At 42.1% G+C, this 18,941-nt stretch overlaps 1 protein-coding gene across 1 annotated transcript in view; it reads right to left on the reverse strand.

The window, feature by feature from the left end:
• Positions 1-17,967, reverse strand: part of flt4 (fms related receptor tyrosine kinase 4) — a 40,879-nt gene extending 22,912 nt beyond the window's left edge. The window contains exons 1-3 of the mRNA XM_070836457.1: positions 17,889-17,967; positions 3,496-3,592; positions 1,080-1,354 (exon numbers count right to left, since the gene is read on the reverse strand). Coding sequence (XP_070692558.1) covers positions 1,080-1,354; positions 3,496-3,592; positions 17,889-17,946 — 430 coding nt within the window. The 5' untranslated portion in view covers positions 17,947-17,967. The remainder of the gene's footprint in view (positions 1-1,079; positions 1,355-3,495; positions 3,593-17,888) is intronic.
• Positions 17,968-18,941: the final 974 nt, after the last annotated feature.

Here is an 18,941-nt window from a genome sequence, read left to right on the forward strand (position 1 = left end):
CACTGAGTCTAATTTATGGCTGCAATTTCATCTGCTTCTGATCAACCCCCTGCTTAGATCTGTGGAAACTGTTTTGGCACCCTGTCAGAGGGGATAAACAGGCGTTTCACATGAGTGGACTGGTCAGCAGGATTCCCCTACATGACAATCATCTGTCTCTCCCACTCTCCTCATCCATTCCTCCTTCTACTTTTCTCCCACAGCACATGGAGAGAGGCGATGAAGAGTAGAGAGGCAACCCTTGAGGCCGAGCTCACAGTCATAAAGTCGCTCTAAAATAGAGGAAGTAGGAGGCATGGCTTTGAATGCTAATATCATGTGAAATGCGCTGAAACCAGGAGCAAAAAGACTGGTAGCAGAACCGATTTTACTGTGCAGGTCTTATCAGTTTTGACACTCTCACATAATAAGTCTCGTGAGAAAGTAGAGCTGCTGCCATATTTCAATATCAATAAGTTAATAACATACCCTTTCTCTAATTAGAAAACTGAATGAGCTGCTCATTCCTACCTTTATCAGACACTTTACATCTCTAATTTCCGAAACATTAATCCCGCCAGCTTCCAGGGTGTTACTGAGACAAAGTCAACAACTTCCAGTTCTAATTATGCATGGGCTGCTTTGATATTGAAGTCGTGTTCAAACAGGAGATCTGTTTCAGTAGGATGTCTTTGGTTTTCTTGTGAACCTCCCAAGGAAAAGAGAAACCAAAGCCTAAAGGCTGAACACAGCCAAGCCAAAGAGCTGCAGACCAGATCAGGCAGGCAGGAGATGAAACACACTTTCTTTAGGCAAGTTCAGAAAGCAAAATGGTCCCACTGACTCACTACTCTATTTCTAAATAGAAATGAAAACTCCTGGCTGGATATATGATGTTGACAATTTCATTTTAATGGTCGATATGCGCTACACTCTCACAGTCACCTGTAAATGAAATGAGAGAAAGAGTGAAACAACACCGTATAAAGTATATTTTATGCTGAACCAGCGACGTGAACAAGTCATTTTCATTTTCAAGTGAGGCTGTGTCAGCATAGTGTATGTGTGTGAGTGGGTGGCTACGTGGAAGTGTGTCCCACCTCTGACAAAGACATATTTGCTGACGGCAGTGGTGCCGACAATGATGGCCTTGGCATCCTTGTAATAGCAGCGATAGTAGCCTGTGTCCTGGGCCTGGGCCCCGTTCAGGACAAGCCTCTTGCAGTACGGCTTCCCATGCTGCCCTGGACACTCGCTGACCGAGGCGGCCCTTTGCCCCGGGGCCCCGGTGGTCGGCAGCTGTGCCTGACGGTCGGTTAGCTCCTGTCCCACCAGAGTCTGATCAGGCCAGGCCCAGGCCAGGGTGTGCTCTCCCCTGAGGACACGTCAGGTCAAAGGACATGGGACAGATTTAACATCAGTGTGAGGATCAGTCAGTAAGTCATAATCTGCAGGTAAAATGTGAAATAAAAGGATAGGTTCACATTGCCTGTCCTAACATATGAGTTAGGCGCTGATTAAAGCAAGCAAGAACGGTTTCAGTGAACATATGGGAAGCTGATTATTGTTCAAGATAGACCTGAAAAAAATGTGAATCATCCTTTAAATTTTTTGTTATTATTAAGAATAAAAACAAAATAGAGGCATTTTGGTGTCTGTATTATCACCATCAACTGTAAAAGCTGAGGGGTGTTTGTGAGGTGTTTCATGTGTGTGTGTGTGTGTGTGTGTTTCATGTGTGTGTGTGTGTGTGATGCTATAAGTCCTCTGTGCATCCACACCTCCCCGCTTGCTTTGTGTGCTTTGTCACATAAACTCAGTTACGGTTGGACATGTTAACCCAGAGGCATTATGAGCGAGATTGAGTAGAATCATATTGGCTGTCTGAAAACTGATAGCTCTGCTTTTACTACCTGCCTCCGCCAACTATACAAATGTCCACATTTGCAGACAGTGCCAAAATGTGATGACTGGAAATAACTGCAAAAATCACAGAGGGCAATGAAAGTATTCTGTGGGATATTTTCCAATCCGTGTGAATAGCGTCTGTCTATCTAGGTTGTAGAAAATTGGAGATCGCAAAAACTAAATTGGCTAAAATGAAACTGACTCCCTCAGTGGGGCTGGCCATGTGAGGTTTACAGGCAAACAACTATTTAAGACCAGTGTTGGAAAAAGTCCAAAGGTATCACCAGCTTTCCAAAGACAGCATGTCTTTGCACCGCAGACACAAAATGGTTAATGGAGTGACAGCTTGGCAGCAGACAGTGCAGCAGAGATTTCATAAGGATAAAGGATGGTTATTATGAGCAAACTCATATCTCACTTGGACTCAGTTTAAATTAGGGTTGGCTGTGTTTCAGAACCAAACAGTCTCTGTATATCTTATAGGACATAACCTTTGTTGTATTTACGTTTCTCACACATAGGTGGATGTGTTAGAAAATGTCCAAAGTTTTTCCTTATGCGAGATCAAGGATCTTAAGGGTGGAGACTGTCATATGTTGAACATATTTTAAAGCCCTCTGGGACAAAAATTTAGTTTTTAAAATAAAATTGACCTGACTTGACTAGTTTCCATCAGAAACTAAATGCTATGAAAACTGTACTGAAATTGTTTTATTGTAACATATGATTTTTTTTTGTTACTCTTACTGAAACAGCAAGAGCAAAGTACCAAACCATTATTAGCAAAATGTACTTGAAGTATCAAAATCTTTCTATCACAACATTAGATTTTCTATCACTATGATATGTTACACTATTTTGAAACAACTTCATGAAGAGCTGCAATTCATAAACATTTTCAATATCGATTAGTCTGCTGATTATTTTTTTCAAGTAATTGATGAATTGAAGAAAAAATGGGAGACTCTAGAAACATATGATGTGGCCATTAATAGTGTGACCTGCTGTGGGTGGAGGTCCATGATGTAGTGTAATATTAGAACCAGGTTAGGTCACATGAGAACCTGATTAGTTTCTATATTGAATACCTGGCCTTACTGCACCTTATACTCTAATGAAGACTCTGTGAGTCGAATTGGTTCATCCATGATTTACTAAAGGATTTATTAATATTCACCATCAGATTGGATTTCTCACTGACTGCTGTACTACATCATGGACTTCCACCTACAGCAAACTGGACAGTCTGTCTGATGTCCCTGTTTTTTGTTTTCTTCTAAAAACGACACCTCTAACTTTATATAATGTTGGGTTGTTTGTAAAATTCTATCTGTCAAATAAATGCAGGGGAATAAAAAAGATGTACAAGTATCTGAAATGTGTATTGCACCACGGTACTTGAGTTAATGTATTTACACTCCACAACTGCTTTGCTTTGCATACTGTGAATCTTTTGCGGCATCCTTGGGTCATTATTATGAAACAAAAAACCAGATTTTTGTTTTTGCTGTCTACCAATGTAGATGTTCTACTTGCTGAAATAACAAAGCTAGTCATGCTCACGTATAGACCCCCAAACCACAGCAGCGCACACCCACACATACATACCTGCATGTAATGGTGAGGGTTTGGTGGACGGGAATCACTAGGTCGTCTTTGGAGCTGTCAAGGGTAGGTGGAGTCATAGAAAAGCCAATCACCAGACCTGTGGGAGTAAACACAGCAATTGCATTAGATTTATGTTACGCAGGTTGGTCAGGACCAAGTGGTTGTGACAGAGCTGCTGCTAGGCTGTCTAATCTCCGCAACACATCAGGAATCTGAAATCTGACACGACAGCAGCTCAGACAGCACGTTGTTCATTACATTTACAAGCTGTAAGGAAATCTGCGGGTACAGCACTCAGTCCCTGACGCTGAGAAACACCAAGACAGAGAAATCATGGCCCACTCATGAGGTGATGACGCTCTGAGCTCCCCAATTCCCCCTCTGAAATAGCCACAAAGACCATTTTCCCTTGATTCATTACTAATGCATTCACTTCGCTGACTTGTGCTCAGTTAATATGGCCAGTATAGAATGTCATTACCATCCCAGAGTCCCCTTAGGGTGCTATTAGTGCTTAGTCGGACTCTACACCTACAGTCTATCATATATAAAAGTGTCACTATGACTTATGCCCCACCTGGATATCATTAGAGATGAAAACACACACAGGGTGATAGCACAGGCTGAGAGGGTGTACAAGGTTGAGAGGGTTTCTTTGCATTCGTGAAAGCAAATGATGACCATTTTTCACACCCGATTCAATGTTTGTTTGAAAATGATTGTGATGCACGTGCAGTATCAAACACACTATTTGTCGGCACTTTGCCAGCTGAGCAAACTAAGCAGAGAAAATTTATTCAAGGACAACTGGAGCTGAAACATCTGAGAGACCACAGTCAATGCTTTTCATGGCCTACATTTAATCGATGTTCACTCTTCGACAGACAAAGAAAAGTACTTGAGGTCAAACAGTAAGCATAACAGAGCAGCAGATGCACATTTCTGCATCGCTGACTCACACGTCTTTAATAAGGTGTGATACAGACAACAAGCCAGACAACAGCAAGGCAGCCGAAAAGCAACATGACCTGCCAGTCAGTCGTGACCTGTTGCCAATTAAAACTCAGAGCTCTGCACAGCTGCAATTCTTGCGCATAAACCTCATTCCTCCAACACATCCTGCTGCCCAGGGAGCACAATACAGCAAGGTTACTCTTATGTAAATATTTTGTTCATCAGTGTTTGCAGTAAAGGCTGATCCCAGTGGAAGGAGACTGATCAGCCTGGGTTCCTTCCAAAACTGCAAACTGACAGAAACTCAAAAATACCCGTAACCTTCAGCTGCCGGTCATGAATACAGTAAAGTGAAACTAAGAAGTGTTGTTAGAAACTTTTACACTGTAAGACTGAAAATTTTCCACTTCATTGTACATTTCCCAGAAACATTTTGAAGACTCTCTGAAGCAGAAGAGAAAATTACTTTGCTTTCAGTAAATAACGAGTAGCCAATTATTGTTAAGACTCAAGGCTGCTTTTCTGCTGCACTGTATCCTGCTTTGTTGCTCCTATTTGTTCAACTGCTTTATGTAAGTTTCTTTTCAATAAAGTCTATATAAATGAGGGAGACTTCATACAAATGATGACAAGGTAAAGATGTAATATAAAGAAAAAATATACCGACTGGGAACTTTCAGACACTGGTGAATTTCTTACAGTTGTATCTCCCTTGCAGTATGTCAGATTAATATCATAATATCATAATATTCAGTTTCCTGGAACAGTAGTTCATTTTGAGAAAATACTTATTTGCTTTCTTGCCAACAGTTAGATGAGAAGATCAATAGCACTCACATCTGTCTGTACTCTCATACCTGACATGTGAATATGAAGCTTCATACATATTCAATGCACATCAGTATCATATATACACATTTGAATATACACATTCAAACTGTTGAATATACAGAAAAATGACATGTTGTGATTTTACAACAGGTTAAACCCCGGAGCAACGGCAAAAGTCCAAATTCGGTTTTTCTTGTACAAATCAGACAACAAGATATAACATGCTCACCAGTGAGCTTTAGAGGTGCTGCTTGGTGACGTCCACTGGTCTTACACATCAAAGTCTGATTACAGCTCTAATGCATATGAAAAAAGTTGTATACATCCTTTTGTGGCTCCTGAATTGTGGGTAATGCAGGCACCAGGTTCTGACAAGGAAGAAGGATGTATTGAATAAAATTGATGACATCTCATCGCTCTGCTGCATCGATTTCTTTCTGAACTGTCCATCATGAGTCTGGCAGAGTTATTGGAGTGAAATGCTAAATCAATGGAAAAGTCTTTTAAAATGCTGCTGGCAGTAGGTCATCTGCTGCACAGACAGTGGGTATTTATCTTATCTATTTCTGAGTAAGAAAGCTCATAAGTGAATCTGAAATATTGAACTGTTTCCATGCAGTTTATTACTGCTAGTGTAAAAAACATATTTGTTTTGCATTTCAAACATCCCTGTTTCTCTCTGATTGAAGCTGAGGCAACAAAACCACCAAGAAATATCTGTTTGTGTTTTTGCTCAAACTTTAAAAGTGACACATTACCTTAAAACCACATATAACCCACAAAATAGCACTTGTGTGAATGTGAACTAGGACAGCTACCATCGCCTTGCTGACAGAGAACAAACATGCTAAGGGGCTGAAGTGGGAAGTGGTGGCAGTCCATGAATCATTCCCAGCTTGCCTCCCAGCAGGCTATTCCTTCCCTCCTCTCTCGGAGATCTTTAACTCTGCCCCGCGGGAGAAGCAAAGTTTCCCCAACATATTGTCTCAGCTCAGATGTGAATCTGCCACCAACTTCAGTCCCGTCACCACCCCTCTGCGACACAGCACAGCTTTTCCTCACACCTGACATGCTGTGAAGCCAAACAGTGGGCTGTGTCAGAGAAACATACACAGGGGCCAACACAGGGCCCCCCATGAGCTACAGACAAGAGGAAAGTGTGAAAGGAAATTCTTGTCAGGACAACTCACGTCTTTACTATTTTAGGAACAGCGACTTTCTATCACACACACACACACACACACACACACTAACACATCTTGAAGGAAGGCAGACCGAAGAACACTGAACCTCTGACAACTTCCCAAATTTCAGCCCCAATGTGAACAGCAGACCTGAACGTTTCCCTCTGGCTAGATGGAGAGCAAATGTCAAAGAATGGGAGCTTGTGTCTTACAGTTATGACATTCAAATGAGTGAATGAGTCAAATTTAGAAATTCACTTGTCTATCTTGAGCTGCATTAATGTAATATTCTTATTTTAGCAACGGCGTAAAAGACTACATGTACTGTGATACGGGTCACTTTTGGTCCATCGGTCCTATCCAACGGTTCCAGCTAATTTTCAGTAATCAAAGCTCTGGTATGCCTGCCCAGCATCATACAGCAGGCAGACAAAGTCAGCGACTAGTTTGTGAATATTGTGGAGCAGTTAAAGAAACAGATATTTCCCTCAGGAGTTGGTGGAGACAAAATAACAGAGCAAAACGAGAGCGAACCCGAATAATGGACTTGGACTGACTAGAGAAAAACACATATCAAAATAAATGCTAATGTTGCTCCATATCCTCTGGATGTGCGCAGTATGCTAACAACTTTATAAGGTGACTATAAAGTGAAACTTGTAGCACTGGTCATTTGCTCAAACACTTAAAAGCACTATTTATATGTTTTAATGATGCCAGCCTGTGGGAATAAGGGCTGTTGCTCTAAGTGGCAATGGCGAATAAGAAAATAGTGTGATGTTGCAGTAGTACTACACAACTTCAGCAAACTTCAACCATGGAGTTGGCAGATTAGAAAACTTTTATATGAAGCAGTTTTGTAACCGTCAATCTAAGCAGTTTTGGAATAATGTGAGATGTTATATACCCGAATCCATTGCATAGGTTGATCTGTGCTGACATGATTTTTCTTCCTGAGTGATGTGCAGAGTGAGCGATGAGCCCTGAGCTAAATCCCTACTGTAGCTGAGTCTAAGTGATGGATGCTTTCCTCACAATCAGTTGAGAGATCACACACTGAGAGACAGGATGCAAATTGTAAATCGTTTTGAAATGTCATGTCTGACTGGCATGCCCTGAGAGACAAGACATCAAGATGTTGGAGGTGCATTTGGGAGGGAAACCTGAAAAACATGTAATGATTACTATAGAGGGAAGATTTCAGCTTTGGCTATTTGAAAAGCTCTAATATAGTAAGATGGACTGATGTGTCTGTCACTATGCAGCACGAGTGTCTCACATGGAGTCGAGCTAAAAGATCGTTGAAGTCAAGCAACACATTTAGCAGATCATTCAAACTGATACACTCATGACAAATATGCTTGTGTTCTGTCATGGCACCCCTGGCATAGTCTTTTTCTAGGGTGAGTCTGAGGCTAATGTGAGCCACATTAGTTTGTCAAGACTTTAGGTCTCTTATATATCACTTGTCATCCTAAGTGACTCTCTCAGGCGCCGCAAAGTCATATCTTGATGTGTGCTGGGTTACATGTGGCTGTAGGCCAAAACAGCCACTGACTCTCTGCTGTTTGGACACTTAAGATTGATGAGAGGTAGGAAGGGGGGCATTTCTACGCCTTGCATGCTGTAGCTAACCTTCGCCCATGATGCTCCGGGAGCTGCTGGTTCTCTCCCCGTGTTTCAAAATGATGAAAATGTTCTGTGCCAGATGTCAATATCTTCCATATGTATTGTGCTGTATAATGTACACGCCATGTTTCCAAGCTGTGAGACACCAGATATGGAGGCCTGTCAGCCTGTCAGTTACGTAAATGGTTTGAAAAAATGCATAATCCCATTAGTAATTGTTTGCGTTCTGTCAAATATAATTAAAAGCACACATTGCTCCAATGTACAGCTATGCGGGGCGAAAGCCAAAGAAAACCAAACACATCAATTTATATAAGTTCATGGCTGATAGCATATCTTGTCATGATAATAAACACATTTTCCTGTCGTGACCTTTCATGCTGTGTGTCACGACAGATTGTTATGACTGTTATCATTCATTTAGCTCATTTATCTTAATATGCATGAAACAGCGATGTTAAAAAAAAAAAAAAGCTCTTTATATCTTGTACAAGCCTCGTTCCTAAACAGAAGTTCCAGCTGGAGGACGGTCGGCAAAGTTATGGAGGTGGACAGTGAGTAAGCAGCGGTACAGCGGTGAACACTGGTTTAAAGAGACTGGGTTACCCTTCTGTACACAAGGCTGCAGCCCCAACAACAAAATGTTAGTTAAGAGTTTAATCCTGCCTGAGTTGTATAATCAGTCATTGTGAACATCTTGCCTGCATTCATTATTATTGTATAAGTGTAGCTTCAGTATTATAGTATTAAACCTGAGCCCCTTTGTTACACCGTGGGTTCAAATTGACTGATTGGTACAAACGTTTTGGAACTGATACAGTAAATCGTCTCAGATGGCTTCAAACAAGCTACAGTGGCTGTAATGTAATCCTTCTGGGCAACCTTGCCCACTAACTGTGCTTGTTTTTGCCACTAACAGGCTCAGATTGTTATCTTAAGTGTCTGACAAGGATCTGTCTGACAGGATCCCTACAGAGAAAGAGCCCTAAGATCCTTTTTGTTTAACCAGAAACAGTCGTTATATCTCTCTCTCTCTGTAAAGCCACCAGACTCCATTGACAAAAACAGTAATTTTAGCTCGCAGAACATTGGAGTTGCTGCAGTTAGTTTGTTTGTGTTGTTGTGTGACATTAGTGTAATAGCTTAGATATAAACTAACATGTTAAAATACATATCGTTATAGAAATATATATATATCTATAGCAGCTACTGTATGTCTGGTTAAGCAAAAACTATGTGATAGGCCAGTCTCTGCAGAGATCCATTCTGCAAAAAAGAACATTTAATGGACATACTTTGGTTGCATATTATGCAAAATGGTTAGCAGAGACATAGAGTATTTGTGATTTGTGAACAATGAGATAAAATATACTAAATAACCGGCACAGCCTGTTATTTCAGTAATGTTTCTGTAGCTAATAACATCTGACAGATCAACATCTATCTATACAGAATGATTGCTTGGCCTGAAAACTCAAATGGATGGTGATTGGCTGTTTGACAACCACCTTACAAAGCAGGGGGCAGAGAGCCAAAAAAATATTTGAGCTTGGTTCCCCTCTTTTCCCATGCATTCCAGCTGGTGGTGCAGAGATAAGCAGCAGCTTTGGGTGATTAGCTTCAACCAACAAAAAGCAAAACCTCACAGTTTAACCTCCAAAGATAAAACGCAATATTTCCAAAGCTGATTTACTCCTTCTGTCATTCTATTATTACACAGGGAAGAAAGATACAAGTTTAGATGTGTAAAATCCTTCAGACAGATAAACGTAGTGTCAACTTTACTCTCACTGCCAGTAAAGTGTTAATCTTATAGCCAATTTTCTAGGTTTCCAGTACTTGAAATGAGAATGACTCCAATGACTTTATAAATCTTGTGATTCAGCTCATGAGGTCTGACACTGATCATCGGGGACTGTCCAAAATAATTCAACAATTATTGAAGATTTAAGAAATAACTTTTCATTGGCAGTCAGTCGACGTGGATTTGTGCTGAAGAAACAGCTCCCTTATTCTCCTCGTAAAAAGTTGACATTGCTCTTGCGAAATGTGATTTCTAGTTTTTGTGAAAACTCACTGCGTGAGTAATGTGTGCTCCCTGCATTCAGCTCCAGCTGGCTCTCCCAGGCAAAAACCAAGGTTTGAGCGGCCTAAAAAACTTTTCAGATTGGTATTTGTTTAAAGTAGCGACAAATGAGGAGAGATGATAAGTGTTTTAGTAGATAAAGTGGAATTCAGATCAGGATGAGGCTGTGGAAATGTTCACTTGGCTCTCGAACATGCCAACTATGTAACATAAAGAGATGCCTACATGACACGCAGCTGGTCTTTCTGCCTTTTCTGTGCTGCATGCCTCTGCCATGATGGAAGCGCCAGATGTATATGTGAGCTGAGCGCCAGAAGTCCGAATTTTTCAAGGACAATTGTGCCTGTTCACTCTGCATGTGCATTAGGCTGCACTTTGATGTGTCAGCTCCACATACCTGGTTGGCAGGAAGGAAAGATGTGTGACCGGCTACTTGTCAATTGAAATGTTGAAACAGCATGCCTTAAGGAACATCAAAAGTAGCTCTTCATTTAGTTTTGAAAGGCCAAGAGGTGCATACAGATAAAAGATGAAATATGATGCTGAAAAATGTAAACCCAAATGATTTTGGATGATTGAAACCTTGTGAAATATGTGCAGATGCACAGTCGAGCTGGTGTCAGCGTTTCCTATCATGCTTACCCCTACTAACATAACACACGCAAAAATCAGTCAAAGCAGCTACGTGGCTGAAGGTGCATACTCGACGATCGCAGTGTCTGTCTGTTTTGTCCGAACCAGGGGACAAAGTCTACATACTTTTTTTTCTTTCTTACCAATAGATACCAATACACATGTCTCATATACGTAGCTAGAGTCAGCAGCTTAATTTGGCATATAAACTGTGAAAGAGCTTGCTTGGCTCTGTCCAGAGGTAACTAAATCCAGCCACCGACACCTGTGAAGGTCACAAATTGACAAGATTCTCATTTAATCCAAACCCTGAAGTGCCAAATGAACCTGACAGTATAGTATATGTAACTTCTAAACACGCTGTAAACAACAATCAGGAAGTAATAAAACTAAACTTAATTCTAAAAGTGGCTCTAAAGAGTTACAGAGCCATTTATATTTTCTATTCAAATGTATTATGTGGCTGATTTGTGTGGAGTTATGGCAAAATGAGCCGTAGGATTGCTCAAGTAAGGGGGAGTAAGTAAGGGTGGTATGATCTTCTACGCATGCAAATATATCTGTATATATTTGTATGAGCCCCCCTGTCTCACTCATTCTGGGGGTTTTGTCACAGTCAGGGAGAGCTGAAACTGGACTTCTCAGCCTATGGAAGACACCTGCTGGCTAAAAATAAATGACACACACACACACACACGCACACACATGGCAAGGAGCCTAGCTGCTATAAGGCCCTCTAAGCCAGTTAAAAATGTAAAGCTTCTCTGACAAGCAGACAGATACATGGCAGGCAGGAGTCGAGCGCATCAAAGGTAAGCATGAAGATGTGAGCTCCTCTCTCCGAGGGTACGACACGGGGCACATTGAAGCTCGTGTGAAAGGCAGCGAAATGTTTTTCATTGCAAGCAAATTTCCTGTTTTCTTTATCATGCTCACGCTTCTGCCGCTTCCCTTTTTCATGGACGGTGAAGGAGATGTTGCCGTTAGTGTTTCCTCGCTCCTCTGTAGTTTTGTCTCTGATCAGTCACATGACAGGAACGGGAAAAGAGGAACCTTGTGTAAACAAGTAAAGCTTTTCTCAGAGTCTCAGTTTGGCAGAAAGGATGCAACGTGGGAGTTCCTCAGAAAAACAGGTTTTCTCAGACCTAGAAGCTGTAATTAGGTACGTGAGCTGTTGCCCTGTGGTTATACACTGCATAAATGGGTAAAATGTTTAGGAAGCCATTTGGGTTTTTATATATATATACAGCTGTGCATGAGCTGTGTTTACCCTTATATGATAAAATCATAATGAGGTACACACTTGAATGACACAACAAATGCATTAACTATCTAACTCTTTACCTACAGGTTTTTAGAGGTGAAGAGCAGCATGCAGATAACAGTACGTCTACATTTATTTCAGTGACACAGTATCTGGCAAGGGGCCAAGGCTGGGGAACTCTGAAATAGCCCTGTATGTCCGGAGAGGGTCAGGAGGCCATTAGGCCATGGAGCAGACCTGCTCTGTGGATGTGGAGTCAGCCTGCCTCAGGCTATAACATACTCTCTCTCTCTGAAAGAAATAAAGTCCATTTCCTCTGTCATCTGGACACAAGGCCGGGCCAAAGCCAGGCGACGGGCTGACTGGCAGCACAGCTTTGATTTCATTGTTACTATAGAGGAGGATGACATTCACTGTGTCCCTGTCCTCTCTACTATTGGGGGAGTTAGGCTTTTCCAACATCCTGCCAGAGGAGGGGTGCGAAAGTAAGGATGCAGCGACAAGCCATCTGGGTCGGCTTCCTATCTGTAAAACCTCTGTCCCTGACTAAATCTTCCTGTACCTGCCTCACAGGCACACCGGACAACTCAAGCACTTCCTCTGTGGCGATCCATTTTTTTGCATGTCATCATTTTTATCATTGAGAAATGGTTTCCACTGCTGATAAGGGAACCAAGAATATTCTGGTAAACGCTTTGTCCTGGCTCTTGGCAATGGCATTTCTTTAGGGAAACATCTAAAATATCTCTTTGTGTACAAGCAAGTGCCACAGATTTGCACAGTCACAGCCCGCTGTAATGGCTTGCTTCTCTTAAAACTCACGCTGCGACTGTGCAGAGGCCAAACTTTGAGAAGCTCCATTACTGCGCTTGTTACCTAATTCCTGGAGATTCGGGCCATAAACAAGTCGAGCCAGATGACCCAGTGAGCTAAATCACTGCTGCAGCTTGAGTAGCTGTAGAAAACGTGAGCTAAATAGGGAGTGCCGGGTCAACAATTATGGTGCTGAATGGCTAAAAAGGGGGGAAGCTGGCAATTTCCTAAGGCTTTGCCAATGGACTCTTTCCCATGAACCTCAAGCGACCTCCAAAGACAAGGAATGAGGTTTGAATAACCAGTGAAATGCTACACGGACTTCCAAGTCACAACCCTTCAACACACAGCTGCCTAAGACTGAGAAGCGATTTGAACTTAATGGCAACGATGGCTGTCGTAACGTAAGCGATGCTTGTTTCGAAGCAACACAAGCCCTGAGCTGTAATATCTGTGTAACAGCCACCGTGTCCCAGGATCCAGTTTCTGCCGTCAGAACATGTGCGGAGTGATCCACCAACAAAGGCAACAGATGCCACAAAGCAATTTCCCTCCAGGGTCTGTCAGCGCTACTTGCAAGAAATGCCTCCTCACCTCTGCTACAGTTGCTGTATCTCATGTAATTAGTCTTGCATTAGCATGTCAACAGAATCTGTGAAGTCAACACCAAGGTAAACATTTTTAGCTCTGAATTCAAGCCCAAATTAAGCACAAGTCGTACTAGCTTGCCAAGATTTCAAATGAGCATAAAAAACATGCAGCACTCCAATTCACAACGTCAGTGCCATATAATGTATTTCATCTCCCAGGTAAAAGCACTTACATGTAGAATTGCTTACCCCTTCATGGGTGGGTTAATTCACTCGTTGAGTTATAGATCAAGTACTCAGTGAGTGAAGCATCACTAAAATTAATTTCTGTCTGTCTTTGTGCTCTACCTACTGCAGCATGCAACTCAGGGCTGTGTGACCATGACAGAAAAGACACACACACACACACACACACACACATACACACACAGAAAGAAAGAAAAAATCAATAGGTTAAACCTCCTCTGCATGGTAATTATTCCAAGTGTGGGAGAGCGCTTTGCGAGAGCTAAGAAAAATTTATACTGTTGGAGCTTAACTGGACCCTGCTCGTGTTTGCACAGCAGGCCGCAGCTAGAAAAATGACCATGTAGTAATGATTCGGAATAGACTTCTTTAAAAAGTGTTATTGTTGTAAAGAAAAAAGTTACTGTGCAAGTTGATCTTTTTTATCTGTTAGCAGCTGAAGCACAGCAGCGGTTTTGGCAAAATGAGCATGCTAGATGCTCACTACAATGCTAACATGTGTTTATTAGCACCAAAAACAAATTCCAACTGAGGCTGATGAGATTGTCATTAACGTTTTACTGGTATTTAGTGAAAAACCAAATTTTAAAAATAATTTTTAGCCTGATTATAAAACTAGATGAAAAGTTATGGGTTCACCAAAGCTATTACAATTAATCCTGAGAGGAACATGAATGTCTGTACCAATTTCCTTGGCATCCATCCAATAGTTGGTGAGACATTTAACCCTTAATCACAAATGTCAACTTCACGGTGGTGACAAGTGATGACAAGGCATCATTAAAGTCCTTAGGATTCATTCTCTGGGGATCATTGATATCTGTACCACATTTTATGCCAGTCAGACCAATAGCTGTCAAGATATTAACTAAAGGCCAAAAATGTCAGCCTTATAATGGCACAAGAGGAAAAGTCCAGGGATCATCAAAAGTAGTGTATTCAACCTCCGATTTAGCATGAATGTAGATGGAGCATGATGTACAAAGTTTCACAGCAATCCAGCCAGACTGACCAGCACTGCCATGCCTAAAGCCAAGCAGCTAGCATGGCTAATGCCTGGGTACAGAAAACATGGAGGGGGCAGAAATATGAAAACAAAAATACCACAGATGGTTTTCATCAACTATACAACACCAACTTTGACACATATTTGGCTTTTGCTGCAGATCCCTGGTGTTGAAAGAGCTTATCTCTCTGCTCTTGTCATATTTGGGGTGTTGGTGCTTTAGCATGATGAGAAAGTGAGTGACCAGGCATCTAAATGCCCAGGGGCCTCACTGCTCCATGCCAGTGATGAGTGAGGCACCGGACCCCCTATTTATTTGGACTTTACTGCAGAGAGCTTCCCACACTGAGCAGCAGCGGCAGCATTCCTCTCTCATCCGAGCTGCTCTCCAGCTGATAGAACAAGATATTCAAGGACAGACACCGAGGGTCCACTCCTCAGAGTCCTGAGGTTGAATCCTGAGAGCAGCGCTGAGAATAGGGGGCTATTGTTGGCTAAAACAACTCGACCTCTTTAAGTGGACGACTAGAATAATACCCAGAGTTGAGAGTCAGATTTCTGGGATGATCTGTTCAAGTGGAGGTATGCGTACAGAAAACACTCCGCTAAAAGCAATATCAACACTATGCACCCAAGACACAGAGCAAGCCAAAGATCATTTGGCTCTGGAGCTCAGCTTTAGAAAAAAAAACTTCATTAACTGGGGCGGTTTGCCATAGTCAATTATGTGATGACAAAAACAAGGAAATTAAGAGATTAATCAATCATGATTCACAATTCAGTTCAATAGTATCCAAAACCTGTGTTAAAGACAGGATCTTTACAGCAGTGTAGTAAATGTTTTGGAACCAGGAAGATGGTAGAAAATGGCTCTGAGTGAAATCTTGAAGCTCCATAAATGCAGCTGCTGTCTAAATTATATCCTCTCCTTCTAAAATGACAATGACTTCTGGGCTGGCAGGTCTACAATCCACTCTGCCTCAATCCTCCGCTCCCATCATAAAAATAGGAAGCCAGTACTCTCATCATGCTTACATCAGACTCTGACTCAGAAGTGTCTTTTTAATGTCACACTTTTGTATTTTTCGTGAGGGAAATTCATGGGTTAAGAGGGTTAAGGGAACCCTTCAGACTAGAGACAAATCTGAGTGTTTCACACAGTATTCAAAATATGAGGGATTTAAGCTTTCAGAAACGACTTTTAAAAAACGAGTTATTCACCAACACATTTTTAAAATCAGTACACGAACCAACGGTGAATTGTGGCACTCAAGGGCATTCTTTTTCTATGTGTGTCCTCTTCTGCATTCATGAGAGAAAAAAAAAAAGAAAGAAAGTTTGCATAAATTCTAAGTTCCCAGCATGTCAAGTCTAGAGTGGTGGTGGGAAAAAATCCTCAAGTGGTGGACGAAAAAGCTGCAATATTTTTTTGTATGTGGCATCCAATTTCACAGGTACATACTGTGAGGCTGTAATTGAAAAATGTGTCTCTGATATGAAGCTGGTGATTCTTTCTGCCTCGAGGATAGTTCTGAGAGATGGTGCTTCTACTTTATGTTTGCAGCATCGGCTGGGAAAGATGGGGGTCCTGCATGTGCGGTTGAACCAACAGGGCTGTGTGAAAGTCCTTCAACAGGTAACTCGACACAGACGCGAGTAGGCACCTCAGGCTTGTGTGATGACAGAAATGTCAGACAGAGGTTTACAGTTCCAAGGTACACAATGTGGATTAAAGGGAAATGTGAGTTTTTATGAGTTTTCTCTTTGTTTACATACTGTAAAAGTTTGGACAGAGCCTCAAAAGAACACACAGCCAGGTGAAAAAAAAGAGGAGAGCGACTTCAGGCTCGACTTTCACCAAACACCATTTGAGGCACATTAAGAATTCCATCATTGCCGAGGGTCGATAATGTTTACTGTTACTGAGGCGAGTGATTCCCCTAAAATGGATTTTGTGATGCCATTAGTCCCCATTCCTCTCTGGAAAACAGAGCCACTGTTTATCTGTTCCTCCGAATGCAGGAGACCCACCCAGCACAGCCTCATGAAAGGAACGAGAGCCATCCCTCCACCCTGGAGTCGTGATTCGAGCAGCCATATGGCGACTGCCCCCCACAAAAGTATTCCCTGTTCTTTGCGGACAGCTGTTCAACAGCAATCAGTGATGAGCATCTCAAACCTACACGCACAGTCACTGGGAAAAGCTGCAAACCACCTCAGCTGTACTCCCAGATAACACAGTCAATCAGATGGCCCAGTTTCAAGTATGTGTCATGAAATACTGCAATAAAAACAGTGCGCTTTAGATTTATTAGTCTCTACTCTAAGTTTGTGAACTGTCTTGACACACAAGTGCATAATGGAAGCAGATCACACTCAAAATTACCCACAAATTCTTGAAACAAGTTGGTTAGTTCTGGATGGAAGTGGCATTCTTTCACCTTTCACTCGCTTCAGAGAAATAAGACATTTGAAGGGCTCTGAACCCCCCCACCACCACCACCACCCCCCTCCTCCATCACCCTCCCACCCCCGCATGTCAGTCCAGACTACATCAGCCAGCTCTCCTCCAGCTTTGCCTCCAAAATGTGACCCACATACATACATTCACTGCCATGTAAAGTACTGCACACTCAAACACAACACAATCTCTCCACTTTTCCCTCCCTTCTGAGTTCAGCATCATCAATTAACAGCTGCATCTTTATCAAACACAACAACGGCATGCCTCCCCCTAGTGCCTATCTGCGTGCAGGCTTGGAGACTCCCACCTTTCAGTCCCACATTGAGGCAAAAAGACAAACTTTAAATCATGTGTGTCAGCTCCACTCAGTAACATAAAGTACATTCTGTGGAGGAAGGACTCAAAGTGGACTAACGTGAAAGGATTTCATGTTTTTGACTGAGAATAATTTACAGTTTGACAATAATACTGAAATACCATTGATAACATAAAAAGAAAGGGTTCCACAGAAGATCTAAACGTTCAGGATCTACCTTCAGCTTCAGCTTAAGACCGCAGCTGCACATGAACACAAGTTTGTGGCATAGAAGTCAACATTTAACTGAAGGTCAGTGTGAACGGACAGCTCCAGCTCTAACTTCACTAAAAGTTCTGCGCTCCAAACTTTCAGACTCTCTGCAGGAGTCTCCTCACCTGAGGCATACGCTATTCCAATCCAAGTCCGGCAGAAAAACGAAAAATCTGTCTTCATCTCCAGATCTCCGGTCCAGAAGTGCACAAGCCTGTTTCTTATCAAAACCTCGTTAGTTTTAACGGAGACAGCGGAGAGGTGGTTTAAATGAGCGTCCGTGGATGAGGGGGAAAAACTCAGGTGAACCTCGCACCAGTCGATGCCTGTCTGTTCCCTGCACAGATAGGACAGAGCCGAAATACTGAGGAAATGAGGGGTGGGTGGGTGGTGGTGGGGGGGGGAGTCTTCTTTTCCACGTTTTGTCAAAAAGGATGCACAAGGCACAGAATGGGATTTACAATGATTTCCTTTTCCTTTGCTCGTGACTGGAGCGCCTGCACACCCACCCATCCAGTTCATAAAACAAGCTGAATTGGAGGGGTGTGTATTAGTGGGTGTGGTGTGTGTGTGTGTGTGTGTGTGTGTGTGTGTGTGTGTGTGTGTGTGTGTGTGAGAGAGAGAGGAGGGGGGGTCCCAAACATCCATGACAAATTTCCTTCCTGCAAGATCCCATTAGTTTCATCCCCTGCCTTAAAGACCATATTGTACGGGATTATGAAGTAAAATCTTATTACATAGCAAAATAAGAGATCATCATGTAGAATAAGAAGACTTTAAAGTCAGTAAAGTATTATAATAATATATGATGCTGTGTGGGAGCTGTGGATTTTCATTTGCTTTTCAAGGTATTTACATTTCTCCTGACATTGAAATAGCTCAGCAGGTGATCTTAAATCAGAAATTCATATAAAGCCACCGCAGGGATGCAGCAGTGCCACTGAGGAAGTGAACAAATACCACAGGGAGATAGACACATCCTCTAGACTCCAGAGGAATCTTTTACCTGGTATTTCTCTCTTTCATCCACAAATGAAGATATCTTGTCTGGAACTCCTCCAGCACCATAACAGCAAATTTACCTGTTCAAGTCAAATGTCTGCCATTCATTTGTGGCAGGAAAGGGAATTTGCTGTGCTTATGGACAAGAAATTCTTCTACAGGTTCAGCAAATGCAA

Source organism: Pempheris klunzingeri, chromosome 9 (genome assembly GCF_042242105.1).
Source record: "Pempheris klunzingeri isolate RE-2024b chromosome 9, fPemKlu1.hap1, whole genome shotgun sequence".
Taxonomy (NCBI): Eukaryota; Metazoa; Chordata; class Actinopteri; order Acropomatiformes; family Pempheridae; genus Pempheris; species Pempheris klunzingeri.